This window comes from Gavialis gangeticus, unplaced genomic scaffold (assembly GCF_001723915.1).
Source record: "Gavialis gangeticus isolate Ggan-Ray unplaced genomic scaffold, GavGan_comp1, whole genome shotgun sequence".
NCBI lineage: Eukaryota > Metazoa > Chordata > Crocodylia > Gavialidae > Gavialis > Gavialis gangeticus.
This window is the reverse complement of record NW_017728992.1, coordinates 108,135,449-108,149,412: the sequence shown is the minus strand read 5'-3', so window position 1 is coordinate 108,149,412 and position 13,964 is coordinate 108,135,449. Positions and strand designations below refer to the sequence as shown.

Here is a 13,964-nt window from a genome sequence, read left to right as displayed (position 1 = left end):
GGAGATCGAGGCCCCCACTATGAGGGAGGGAGTAGGGCAGGAGCAGAGGCTGGGGTGAATGGGGCCACTGGGCTGGGGTGACTTGTCTCTGCGTCCTGCTGTCTTTGCCCAGGAGCTCAGCAGTGTTATGCCAGTGTGCTTCCTGCCCCCAGGTGGGCAGGGGACGCACCACACAGCCAGCCTGCCTCTGCCCCACAGGGGGCATACGCCCCGCCATGCCTCCCCCAGGGGTGCACGCAGCTGTGGAGAGCCACACCTCTCACCCCTGCACCTCTGGGTGACCTGCCAGGGCCCAATTCACCCCAGCCCCTGCTCCTGCCCCACCCCCCCTCCCCTACCCCTTCCTTCTCCCCCTGCCCCTTCCCCTCCACAGCCTTCCAGCTGGGAAAATCTGGAGATATGAGGGTTCCATTGGGAGATCATAAGCCAGTTATTTTGACTTAGAAATCCTGAGTCTCGCAATGTTTTTGCCACAGTTATCATTACTGTATTCTATTCTATCTCATCCAGGAAGAGCACAGATCAACTGCAGATGCCTGAAGAAGGGTGTTTGTTCCCAAAAGCTTGCAAAGAAGAATTTTTCCAACTATTTTAGTTGGTCTAACAAAAGATATCAGATTTACCCAAAGAACCTTGTCTGACTGCTGCAAACAGCAACTACCAGATCTGGCCTCAGATGTCCACAGCCCCAAAAGCCAAAATCACAGCAGACCCATTTTACTGTAATCCAGTCCCTAAAATTTTGGGAATATCAACAATCTTGTAAACTTATAACAAGTTTGTAATTAAGAATAGTTACCTGATGTGGTAGGTGATACTGATTAAGACACACAAATGAGAAATCCAGTTGGTTCACTTAGTTACTATGTTTAAACCTAAATAGAAGGCTTCCTTTTTTTCTGAATGTTAGCAATACAGTGGGTTTTGTTTATTGACCAGAACTGTGATAAACATCACAATGCTTGTGAATATTTTTATATAAATGAAACCAGACCAGATTCTGCCACCTTATTGTGTGTTAAGTTCTATCTTACTCTGTGAGTTGCCACAATGATAATGAATAAAGGCACAGTAATATGAATATAATCAACTTCAGCCTCCAAAAAGTTTTTCAGACCCACAGATCCTTAATAACATAGTTTCTTCCAAATTCTTGGCAACTAAAATGGGTTTTATTATCCTGCTTCTGAGAATATTGGATTTCTATGAAGAAATAGAAAGCAATATATACTTTCAGAGTTACTATTGTTGCAGGTTATCAGAAAATAGCTAACTATAGATTGGGAAAAGCAGCTGACTTATTTGAACAATAAGACATAACCAACCTGGCTAAGAAGGCATTCATTTCAGAATATATTAATTGTACAAAACTAAGTGCGTGATGACACTCTTCCAAATAACTTAGTAGGTTTTACTACTTACCACGGTGTTCAGCTTTGGTCAGGCAAATTTTCTGTGAAATATCAATGGGGAGTTTTGCCTGAGTAAGACGTGCAAGGTGCAGTTCAGTGTACATCTGAACTGATTATATATAAGAAGTACCACTGAGAGACCTCTCCTGAAAACCAAAATTTTTATATTCCTCTCCAATGTCCTTAAGAGCAGGAAAGAAGTATGCTTCTGCAGGAATTGTACAAAGGAACATATATTTTCATCACAAGCTCATTGTGACCCATATTCAAGACGTTAAAAATATGTTCTTTGCTTTCTTACCAGGCTATGGACAACCTGAAGAAGAACCCAAGACAGCAGTGCAGACACAAACAACAAACCCATGTTGCATGATGTGGAGACAGATCTGCGGAGTGACTTTGTATTTAAGGAAGTGGTTATCATAAATTGAAACCTTTGACCAGCTATTGGCAGCAAAGTGTTTTTTATTTTTGCTCTTGTAAATCCTCCAGTAAGCAAAGTCCAATTATGAATGTTATCAAATGAATATTAACACACAATCCTTCATGGAAAACATTAATATATATTTTAAAACTTTTTCCTTATGAAAAAATGAACATAATATTTAGCACTTAAGCTTTTCCAATAAGAGCACCCATATCCAATTCTGTAGCCACTGACTTGATGATCAGTGATCACTACTGCTCAAAGGAGAGACTGCATGATGATATACCTGTCATGACTACTACTGCTGTGAGAGAGGACTGCCAGGTAGGTGAGATACCCAAGGATCCATGGGGGTGTGAGAAGCTTAGTGAAAGATGTAACAGGTTGTGCTGTGAAGGGATGGACAGAATTGTAAACTAAACCAATAGTATTGATGTAGTGTGGTTGTAGCATTTCCATGGGCCTTGACATTGTTATTCCTCCACCCTTCCTCATGCTAGTTAATGCATTTTAATTAATGCTGAACATGACATCTTACTCAGTCAGCATAGCGTAATGAAACTGATAGCATAATAGAGACTTAAACTAAATATGAATCACAAAATGTCAGCACATTTAGAGCTAAAGTTCTCAGAGCAGCAGCAGCTCTGTCTCCCAATGAAGTGTGTAACTGGATTAATAAATATTTAAATGATTTAGGTTCTTCTGCATAGGGACTGTCTCTCTGCTTACATGCTTACAAGGGGGCCAAAGCCCAAACCTGTATATATCACTTTACCACAATATATACTTAAGTGTTCATAGGCTAAGGTTATGAAGATAAGATCACTCTGAGATTGGTGCTGGATACACCTCAGAGCTGCTTAGAGAAGACAAAAACAAAACGATTCACTGTGGAGTAAGGAAAAAGCAAGCAAGACACAACATAGTGGTAAATGCTGGGAAATTGCACTAGCTGATAAAAGGCAATAATAGTACCTTTGACATCTGCTTGGCAATGAGGAATTACTCTTCTTCTCCTTTTTCTAATTCCAATGTGAGTTAATTATCTTTTTTGTTGCTCTTCCTTAGGACCCCTAAGGTGTATGCAAAATAGCCCTCAGGGGAAAAGGGAACAATCCAGATTTTTTCATTCAATAGCATAGAATGGATATCTTGGCAGGAAAATAACTAGGGCAATCAATAATCTTCATCAAACAATGGCATGTACTTTAAGTCAACTAAACCACCATATTCAAGAAACTTGTACATGCAACCACAAAAGAGAAAATGAAAATATGGAATGTGATGCACACTTTCAGCCTACTAATAATGTACATATCCAGCTTTATCACAATAAACCTTGTTAAATAATAGGGGTGAATATGATAAAAATATGATAACATGAATTTAAAAAATGTCAGGGCATTCAGAGTTAAAGTTCACAGAAGAATGTTATCTCTGAACCACATGATGTGTGAGAATGGAATAATAAATCTTTAGATTAAGGTTATAAATAAAGTTGATGTTGATACAGAATTTTGGCCCAGAGTGGGGCAGCAGGAGTGCAGGCCAGAAAGGGCTCTGTGGAGCCGGGCTGAGCTGCGCCAGCAGGGAGAGGGGGAGACAACCCAGCTCCAGAGCCCCTGCCAGCCTGGGCTTGCACCCCTATCACCCCACTCTGGGCCCCTGCTGGCCTTCCCTCTGGTGCACCAGCACAGGCCCTACACTCCCACCCATCTGTCACTGTGTTCTGTGCGCTGGCTTACTGCCCCTTCCCCCCCACCAGCCGCCACTTTCAGCGCTTCCCTGCCTGTGGCTGCTGCTGCTCCTCTCCACCCCCCTGCCGGCCACTCTAGCACCATGTGATTCCCAGCTGCAGCACTGGAACCACAGCAACTGGTCCAGCCCACCCTGACCCTGAGGACTGGGGCGATCACCTGCAGTTCTCCCCTGTCTCTCCACTTTCTTATCTGAATTTCCTTCTGGCACAGGGAAGCAGAAATACCACCAGGGGTCCAGGCCAGAAAGCTATGATCCACACTTGGCTTCTGGCTGGGGGGGAGGGGCAGAGCTGGGCAGGCCTTGCTTCTGCAGCCTTGGTCCTGCCAGTGGCTTCCCCTGGGTCCTAGTGCCCCTGGCTCCTATCATCTTTGACAGGCAGCCAGGGTCAGATAAATATTAATTTTCTAAAAGTTTAGGGGCCCCATGGGCCAGATAGAATGGCCTAGCAGGTTGGATCCAGCCCACAGGCTGTGTTTTGCCCACCCTGGCCTACAGGTTCACCTCTCCATGGCTGTGGAAGGGGGGATTCTGGAAGGATATTTTAAGTTCTTCTGGACCACCTTTTTACTTACTGTTTGCATGGAGCCCCAACGTGTAAATGTCACTCAGTGTACCACAATAAATAATTAGTGTTCGTAGGCTAAGATTTAGAAGAAAAGATTAATAATGTTGCTGGGGCTGTTTTCCTTCCAAAACATCTTTTTTTGTTTGTTTGTTTGTTTTTTGCGAGACTTTTTTGCATAATGTAATGATGATTGTCAGGGTTCCTTCTCCATCATGTAGTCTCAACCAGCCTCTTGGAAAATGCTAAATAAGCAGCTACCTAGGAGCTAATACCATAAAGAAAAGAGAGATGAGTGGAGGACAATAGACAAAGCAAAATGGAAGGAAGAAAGAACAGAAATCCCAGAAGGATGAAAATATAGTAAAAAATGAGGGGCAATAAATAATAGCCAGAACCTAGAACTGTGAGGAAGAATAAAGACCAAAAAGGGGATTTATGGGACAAGGACAGTAGTCGAGTGAATGAGGAAATAGACAATAAATTGGGAGTATATGGTTGAAAACAGATGAGCAGGGGGAAATGGCAATATGTCATCTGTCTGTTTGCAGAATACTGACACCGTAAGAGAAAGAAGTTTCATCTCAGAGGTTGCAGAGAGAAATGCAGCTCCCCAGTGTTTCTGGGAATGCTTTGCAGGAAGCGTTCTGAGTTGCAATGTCCCCTTTCCCACCCCCAGGACCAAACAGAAGTTCATTGTTGGTTCCAGGGGGTACGGGAATCTAGCTGCTGGCTGGGAGCTTGCAGCCAGTTTCCCCTAGCAATGGCCCCTCCTCTTCCACCCTGTCCCTGTTTCAGAAGGGGGTGGGGGGGAAGGAGCAGAGGAGTTCCCCAGCTGGCTCTGGAGAGTGGGGTGGGTGAATTGGAGCCCCTCCACCGCAGGGGGGCTCCAATATACCCCCCCCATCTTCCAGCAGGGGTTGAAAACCCCCAGAATGAATTCCCTCCGCCCCGTTTCCCGGCTCCCATTCTGAAAACAGTGAGAGTCTGGCAGGCAGCTCAGACAGAAGTTACAGAAGATGCTCTGTATTGAAACATCTTCATCTAAACCCTCATGCATTGAAGGGTCAGATTTTCACACAATTGGCCATTTTTTAAACTGTTTGCAGGCATGCACTTGTGCTTGGTCACAGCTATAAACTGCTTTCTGTGGCCAGATTGGGCAAAAATTGTCACTTCTGTCTGAGCTTATGGAATTTGAGTTTATTACAGAGTGGTATAGTGAAATTGAAAGTGCTGTTCTGCTTTCAGTTTTCTGGGATTTTTAGGGATACTTTTTTTTTAAATTTGTAGCTGTCCCATATATTGAAACAAATGCATGTGTTGAACTCACTGATTATGGATCTTAAGATGGATTGCAAATGATTTAATGCATTCAGCAGCAAAATTTTGAAAAGAGCTTTTTTTGGAGTGCATCATAATTCAGGTGTTTAATGTGGGGCGCTTGTAGCCTGATTGAGTGGAAGGATGGTCAAGTACTTTGGGTGCTAGTCTGACACGTGAGACCTGTGTGATCTTGGGCAATTTACTTAGTTTCTCTGTGCCTCAGTTTCCTATGTGTAAAATGAGGATAATGCTACAGTAGTACCCCCCGATGCAGAGGAGTATTGTATGGGTAAATGCATCATAAGGCTGAAATTGATTCCTTATTCCTGGTTCCTTTTTCAGAAGTAATCTTAACACAATTATCTAATTCATTTCTAATTCATTACTCTCAGTCTTTACACAATTAAGATCTTATTAAACATTGTGAGTAATCAATTAGACATGCTACAGAGTTAGAATGTCATAAAAAATGTATATAGACTAATAAAAATGTATTATACTGTAATATCATGTGTCAAGTACATTGCCTTGAATAAGGAACTGAGTTATAAGGCTAGGATTACCAAACAAAATCTGCTTCAGGTTACCGCAAAACACATGCCACCACCAACCAGGGACTCTCCTGAAGAAGACTGGGCAGAACACTGCTTGATCCGGAGAATGTTTTGTGTGTGCCAGTCTGCCAGCTGACAGCCCCCCAGGCCTGTGCGCTAAATTCATTGCCATGAAAAAGGAGCTAAATTTAGGATGGGATTACGGGGCAAAATCCTTTTGGGCCATCCCAATCCACACCTCTCTGCCACCAAAAACTCTCCTGAAAAAATCTGGGCAGGCCCTTGCCCACCCCAAAGCTCAACTTTTGAGCGCCAGCCTGTCATTTCATGGCCCCACAGGCCTGTGCGCTACATGCATTGCACCAAATAAGGAACTGAGTTTCAGCTGCGATTATCAGGAAAAATCTTTTTCGAGTCACCCCAAACTACACATGTCTGCCACCAGGGGACCCTCTAGAAGCAGCCAGGGTAGGGCACTGCCCAAGGCAAAGCACAGTTTTCGTGTGACAGCCTGCAAACTAGCAGCCTTCCCCTCCACCTCACCCAGATTTGTGTGCAATATACATTGCCCTAAATAAAAAGATGAGTTTGTGCTGGGATTATGGGGAAAAATCCTACTTGGGTCACCCAAAACCACACATCACTGCCACCAGAGGACTGTCCTAAAGAAGTCTGGGCAGGCTTCTGCCCAAGCCAAAGCTCAGTTTTTAAGTGCCAGTCTGCTAACTCATGACCTTGCAGGTCTGTTTCCTAAATAAATTGCTATGAATAAGGAGCTGAGTTTGGGCTAGGATTTTATCTTACCCCAAACCATGTGTTTCTGGAACTGGGAGACTCTCCTGAAGAAATTTAGGCAGGGTGCTGCCCAGTCTTCATTAGCAGTTTCTCCCAGTGGAGGTGATGTGTGGTTTGGGGTGACCTGAAAAGGATTTTGCCCCATAATCCCAGCCCGAGATCAGCTTCTTATTCATGGCAAGGTTTACACGCAGGCCCAGAAGGACACGTGTTGGCAGGCTGGCATGGAAAAAACAAGCTTTGGGTTGGGCTGCACCCTGCACAGTCTTCAGAAGAGTTCCCCAATGGGATCCCATAATCCCCGCCTAATCTCAGTTTTTTATTCAGGGCAATGTACTTGATACATGATATTATTTTACATTTGTATTAGTATATACACATTTTAAATGACATTCTAACTCTTTAGCATGTCTAATTCATTACTCACAACCTTTAATTGTGTAAAGATTAGCTTTGAAAAAAGATCCAAGAACCAGGTATAAGGAACCAACTTCAGCCTCAAATGCATCAGAGATCACAAGGCTGATTGTGAGATAATATGGTGGGAAGGGCTATGTAATATAGACATTTCAGTTGTTAGAAGTGTTGTCTGTTCTCAAGTATTTCACATTAGGCAGTTGAAAATTTTAAGTGATTTAGAAATTTAGGCCAACATTTGCATAGAGTTCAGACAATTTAGCCTGCTCTATACATCTTAAGTATTCTTATTTCTATTTGTTAAAATGTGACATAATTGGTTAAGTCAGATGCTTACATACCTTCTAGAGCAGGTAATATATATAATATAACAAAGCCAGATTACTACAAAGAAAAGATCTTAACTTTTCCCGGCAAAAGAAGCATACATAATATCATCATATGATTCAGGGATATGAAGAAATTGTGTCACCAGACTTCAGTTTCCTCACACAGTATCCACTATAATTAAAAGAAAAAAGCAACATAGTGGCACTGAATGCACCCTTGGGTGTGGATTGTTCCATCCCATCCTCTCTCTACTACCTCCCAAACACATCTTTTTTAAGAATGGCTTTTCATGTATTTTGGTAATTAGCTCAATTTAGAACCACATCTGAAATAATTTTATACTGATTTTTTTTTTAAATTACACTTACTTTGAGTCAGATTTTGTACTCTGCCTGCTTTATTCTGCTGTGTTGGTGCAAACTGGACCTAAAACATAGATACTTCTGTACAATACGGATTGTCCCAATACACAAGCAATGATCCTTGTAATGATATATTTCTGCACTGGCTATGGCAACCCCTTTCCTGGAATAGGATGCTTACATTGGGGGAAAAGGATTTTTGCCCCAAAGATCTGTATCAGCTCCTTGACACTGATTGTGCTGCAAATCTGTGTTCAGGGAAGTGGAAAAGAGCATATGAAGAGGATTCTGCACCATTGAGGGTAACAAAAAGAAGGATATGTCCGAACCGAAGTCCTCCTTGTCACAGAAACTGAGAGCTGTGGAGGATGTTTGCTTACATGTAATGAGCTTTGTTTCTGATATGTTTGTAGTTTTAAGGCAAGAAACCTAAATCTAACAAAAATACAGCTCTGCTCTCTTGGCCAATTACTAATGTAATAGTCCTCAGATGCCCCCTTGTGATTCTTATATGTACTACAAATTTTATTTTAAAGGTGACCTCTAAAAGGGTAGGGAAAGATTTGGACTTGTATTCTTTTTTTTAGCTTATTTATGTTTAAATAGAGAACTGGGTTTTTTTTCTCAGGTTAATGGGAACTTTGAGCACTTCAGTACTTTTCATGTTGGAGCTTGTACATCTCTGCCAAACTTAAAAGTAAATAGATAAATCTGAAAGTGTCATGTTCTAAGGTTGATGATAGCAAATCAGTAACACTTAATGAAATGTAGGCTTGGAAAAATTTCGACATGTCTGTTGCAATAGAAATCCAGTTTTAGAGGTGCATTAAATAATGTGAAATATTTGGATGATAATATGCCATCCAGGACTAGGACAACTACTCAGTAAGTTAATACCTTTTATTGAACAAATATTAAATAAAACATTTGCTTTGTTCCAGTCAATTCTAAAAATACTCAATGCTCACTTCTGATTTAATGATAAAATATTATTTTCAGAAAAACAAGGCTTTATAAAGAGCCTTAAGTTCTCTTTATAAAGAGCCTTAGCCTTTATAAAGACCCTCTAGGTTTGCTAGAGTAAAATAATAATATTCTCTGGTTAGCATTACAATAGGGTGACAGGATGCTACTACTATAATACAGTGTTCAAACTTAGAGTTGGAAAAGACCCACCTAGTTCATGCCCTACTAATTACATTATCTGTTTATACCAACAGAAATAGAAAGCCATAAAATAGGTATCAGACCATTGTTCTGATTTAATTTATTTACATGGCTTTTATGGACCATTGAAGTTATTCCAAACTAAGATTGTATTAACAAATGAAAAGTTTCTGGGCTTCCGTTCTTGCAAAGAAACTTAATATCTAAACCAAGTGTAACTGATGGAGTGCTCACTTTGAGGACCAGCAAATGATCTGAACCACAAATTCAGTGCCTAAAGAAGCATATTAGTAGTGTTGATTCTTAAGCCTACTAATGACACATTTTAAATATAACATTGACTATGGAAATGCTGTTCACTTCTGAAGATTGAATGGGTAGGAAGGAATCCTATGGGCATGAGTGACTGTTGCCTCCTGAGCCTGGGGGTACACCCTCAGAAGCCAGCGGTGGCAGTGGGGACGGGGCTGGTGAGCACCCACAGAAGCCACTGGTGGTGTCAGTGGTGGGGATGGTCCTGTCAAGGGGGCATGTACCCCCCCGGCTCCCCCCTACCAACTGCCTGTGCCTATGGGCTTAGGAACTGAAAGTTGCTTCAGAAAAAGAAATGCAGAGGAAAGCAAGGAACATAAAGAAACAACTGTATGAAAAACAGAGTACAAATAATAGTGATACTAAAAACAGTGTATTTATTTTTCCCACTGAGCAATATTACTATATTTACTTGAATATAAAATGACCCCCCATAATTAGATTCTATATATGAAAAATTATAAATTTGTTATAATTTTCAGGAATAGAATCTAATTATTGGAGATTTGCCTTGAATTTGTCCCCCTCCCATTGCTACAGCAGGGGAAATAAATCTGAGAGGTCAGGGGGTGTGGGGGTCAGGTACCCTCTTCTCCATTACCCCCACAACTTCTTCCACTGAATACCTTTCCCCTCCTCCTTACTATCAAACCCTGCTCTCCCTGAGCACATGGAGGTGAGGAACAATTCTGAAAACACTAACCTTGCAATAGACATACCTGTAGTAATTTGCATATAGCACCCATAGACTTAGTTCTTGTAGAATTGATGCATTTTACCTTTTTTAAAACTGCTGCAAGATTAAGCACAAGTGCTCCATAAACACACTTTAAAACAACATTTTTTTACCTACTTGTATATAGTACAAGCTTTTAAATCTGTATTTGAGGCCAAATTAGCCAAAACTAATTCCAAATCCAAGAGTCCAGAACCATAAGTGGCCCTACTACTGGCAAACATCCTCCATCCACACCTGGGGCTTCAGATGTTTCCTAAACCTTTGGCGGGCATCCTGCTTGCAGGCCCGAGTTCATTGGGCTGGGCCCCAGCAGAGGCAACAGTTTCAAGCTATGGTGATGCCACAGCTCAGCACTGCTCAGTATGTGTGTGTACTGCAGATACTGCCCCCCCAATGATCCACGTACTAATTAGCCTCCCACTCATGACTGGAACTTGATGTTCTTGTCATGAGTCCTAGGATCCTCCAAAAATGTATATGCAGATAAGGCATAGAACTTTAGCCTAGGTTCATCGGGGAATGGGGATATTAGACTTCAGGAAGGCCAACTTCAACAAGCTCTGGAAATTAGTTAGGGAAGGACTGATGGGGAAAAAAGCATTGGAGAGATGGGAGTCCAGGAAGGGTGGGCGTTTCTCAAGGGACTGATTCTTCAGGCACAGAAAGGGACCATCCCAGTACACATAAAGTGGGGCAAAAGAGCAAAGAAACCCTCTTGGTTGAGCAGGGAAACCCAGGACAGCCTGGAGGGGAAAAGAGGCCTACAGGCTGTGGAGTCAGGGGGCAGTCACCAGGGAGGAGTATACCTGCTTAGCTCGAGCTTGCAGGGAAGCAGTGAGGAGGCCAACGCAGAAATGGAGCTTAGCCTGGCAGCAAAAGTTAAGGATAACAAAAAGTCATTTAAATACATAGGAAGCAACAAGAAAGTGCAGGGTAACATAGGGCCTCTTCAAGATGGACTAGGGCAACTGGTAACAGATAGGATGGCCAAAGTGGAGCTCCTAAATTATTTCTTTGCACCTATGTTCCTGGGCATGAATATAAGCATGCACCCCAATGAGACTTTACGTAAGCGTGAGATAGATACCAACCCACCAAATGTTAGAGCTGACCTAGTAAAGGGGCACTTGGAGGGGTTGGATGTATTTAAGTCAACAGGCCCTGATGATCTTCATCCTAGGGTACTTAGGGAATTAGCTGGAGTTTAGTGGAGCCACTGGCACCCTTGTTGAGCACTCATGGCGCTCAGGACAGGTCCCGGAGGACTGGAGAAGGGCCAGTGTGGTCCCTATTTTCAAGAAGGGGAGGAAGGAGAAACCAGGTAACTACAGGCTGGTTAGCCTCACCTCTGTTCTTGGCAAGACCTTTGAGAAAATTGTTAAGGATCATGTTTGTGGGGGACTAGCAGGTAAAATAATGCTAAGGGGCAACCAGCATGGGTTCATAGCAGGCAGATCCTGCCTGACAAACCTTTTATGGTTTCTTTTTATGACTGGGTCACAAAATGCTTGGATGAAGGAATAGAGGTAGATGTTATTTACTTAAATTTTAAAAAGGCCTTTGATACAGTGTTGCACTCAATTCTTATAAATAAACTAAACCGTTCTAATGTAGATTATTACACAGTCTGGTGGGTGGAAAATTGGATTATGGGATGCATCCAGAGACTGGTGGTAGATGGGTCGGTTTCTACCTGGAGAAATGTAGGCAGCTGAGTCCCCCAAGGCTCTGTCCTGGAACAGGTACTGTTCAATATTTTCATTAGTGACTTGGAGTAGAAAGCACTCTGTCCAAATTTGTAGATAATACCAAACTATGGGGTGAAGTAAACAAACTAGAGGGCAGGGAGCTAATCCAGGCAGATTTGGACAGGCTGGGGAAGTGGGTAGAACAGAATAGGATGCAGTTTAACAAAGATAAGTGCTGTGTCATCAACACTCCTATAGCCTGGGAGGTACCATACTGAGTAGCACAACTGCGGAAAAAGTTCTTGGAGTCATAGTCAACTCCAAAATGAACACAAGTCACCAATGTAATGAAGTAATAAGTAAAGCTAACAGGACTATTTCTTGCATAAGTAGGTGCATCACAAACAGGTCTAGGGAGGGGATACTTCCCCTCTACATGGCATTGGTCAGGTGTCCAGTTTTGGGCACTGGACTTCAGGAGGGATGTAGATAACCTGAAAAGGGTTCAGAGGAGGGCCACCCATCTGGTTAAAGGCCTACAGGAAAAACCCTACAAGGACCGATTGAGGGACCTGCATCTCTTCAGCCTCCTCAAGAGAAGGCTGAGAGGTGATCTTGTGGCCACCTACAAACTCATCGGGGGGAACAGCAGGAAATAAGGTATATGATGTTGACCAGGGCGCCCATCGGGGTAACTAGAAACAATGGCCACAAACTGAAGGAGAGCAAATTTAGATTGGACATCAGAAAAAAATCTTTACGGTGAGGGTTGCCAAAATATGGAATATGCTTCCAAGGGAGGTAGTGCTATCCCCTTCCTTGGAGGTATTTAAGAGGAGATTGGACAAACACCTGGCTGGGGACATCTGATCCCAGCACTTTTTCCTGCCCAGGGCAGGGGGGTTGGACTCGCTGATCTAAAAGGTCCCTTCTGACCCTAAAATCTATGAATTGACTGGGTGTGGTTGAAGGTGGAGACCTGTCCATTGCACTGCGGGTGGGGATCCCTGCAAGAATCTACTGTAGCCTCCCAATAGGAGGATCTTGGCTACACAATTTGTGATGGGGTTTTGCTCTTGGGCTCTCACTCTAGCTTGTTCCTATCACCTTTTCCTAGGGGCAAGTGAAACTAGGGAGCATCTGAACTCTAACACCTCTGGGCTTGAGGCTTGCACATAGGATGTCTGCCATGGATTTGGGAGCATCTGAAGCCCTAAGCTGAAGAGTCTGGGAGGTAGGATACTTGCTGGTGGTAGTGCCATACAGATTTGAATGATTCAGCTCTGGTCAGTTGATAGAATTTGGCACTGATTTGGCCCCAGACATACACCCACACACAAAGTGGAAGGTTCCCATCATGCTCAGTGATGGGCTGCAATTAATCACCTTTATAGTTGTTTTCCATTACTGAGCACATGCTACTTTCAGCAACAGTTTAATGATAGATAATGCATGTAATGAGGCTTCCTTGTATGTAAATGTAAGGCATATGTGATATAACTTTAGTGGGGCTTTTTTGGCTCTTTTATCTAATAGCTGACTGACTCAGCTTGAGATAAAAGCACCAAAAAAAGCCCCACTGAAGCACCGAGTTTATACAGATGCTGCAGACCTAATGCTGTTAGCCTTCTTTGCAACAAGGGCATATTACTGGCTCATATTCAGTTTATTGTCCACTGTAACCTGTACTGTCTTGGCTTGTTTGTGAGATACCAGTATCAAAAGCCCTGCTACAGGATTTATCTTAAGCATCATATCTGCTCACCTAACAGCACTAACGTTTCACACACCCCTAAAAGGATCTCAAGGCACCCCAGGGTGCTGTGACACCCCAGTTGGAATCACTGATCTAACTGAAAGCCCAATACTTAGGTAAAAGTATAATAAATCAACAGGACTTGTGCATCTAGAGTAGTTGTGGAATCTCTACCCTTGAAAATTTTCAAGAGCAGTTTAGAAGGCCACTTGACTGGGTTGGTTTAAATTGGGAATTATCCTGCCCTGAGCATGGGGCTGGACCAGAAACAGCAACACGTTACTTCAACCCAGCTCTGCAGCATCTGTATAGATTGGGTGCTTCAGTGTGTGTGTGGGGGGGGGGGGGGGGGG

The 13,964-nt window shown here is 42.8% G+C and overlaps 1 protein-coding gene and 1 long non-coding RNA gene across 3 annotated transcripts in view; one reads left to right on the top strand and one right to left on the bottom strand.

The window, feature by feature from the left end:
* LOC109304256 overlaps positions 1-1,856 on the top strand; it is a 52,126-nt gene extending 50,270 nt beyond the window's left edge. For both annotated transcript variants that reach the window (XR_002099321.1, XR_002099320.1), the window contains exon 2: positions 1,717-1,856. This is a non-coding gene — a long non-coding RNA (uncharacterized LOC109304256). The remainder of the gene's footprint in view (positions 1-1,716) is intronic.
* Positions 1-8,276, bottom strand: part of MEP1B (meprin A subunit beta) — a 50,624-nt gene extending 42,348 nt beyond the window's left edge. Inside the window, 2 exon segments of the mRNA XM_019526735.1 lie at positions 8,131-8,153; positions 8,156-8,276. Of these exon segments, the coding sequence (XP_019382280.1) occupies positions 8,131-8,153; positions 8,156-8,246 (114 nt within the window). The 5' untranslated portion in view covers positions 8,247-8,276.
* Between the last annotated feature and the right edge of the window lie 5,688 nt (positions 8,277-13,964).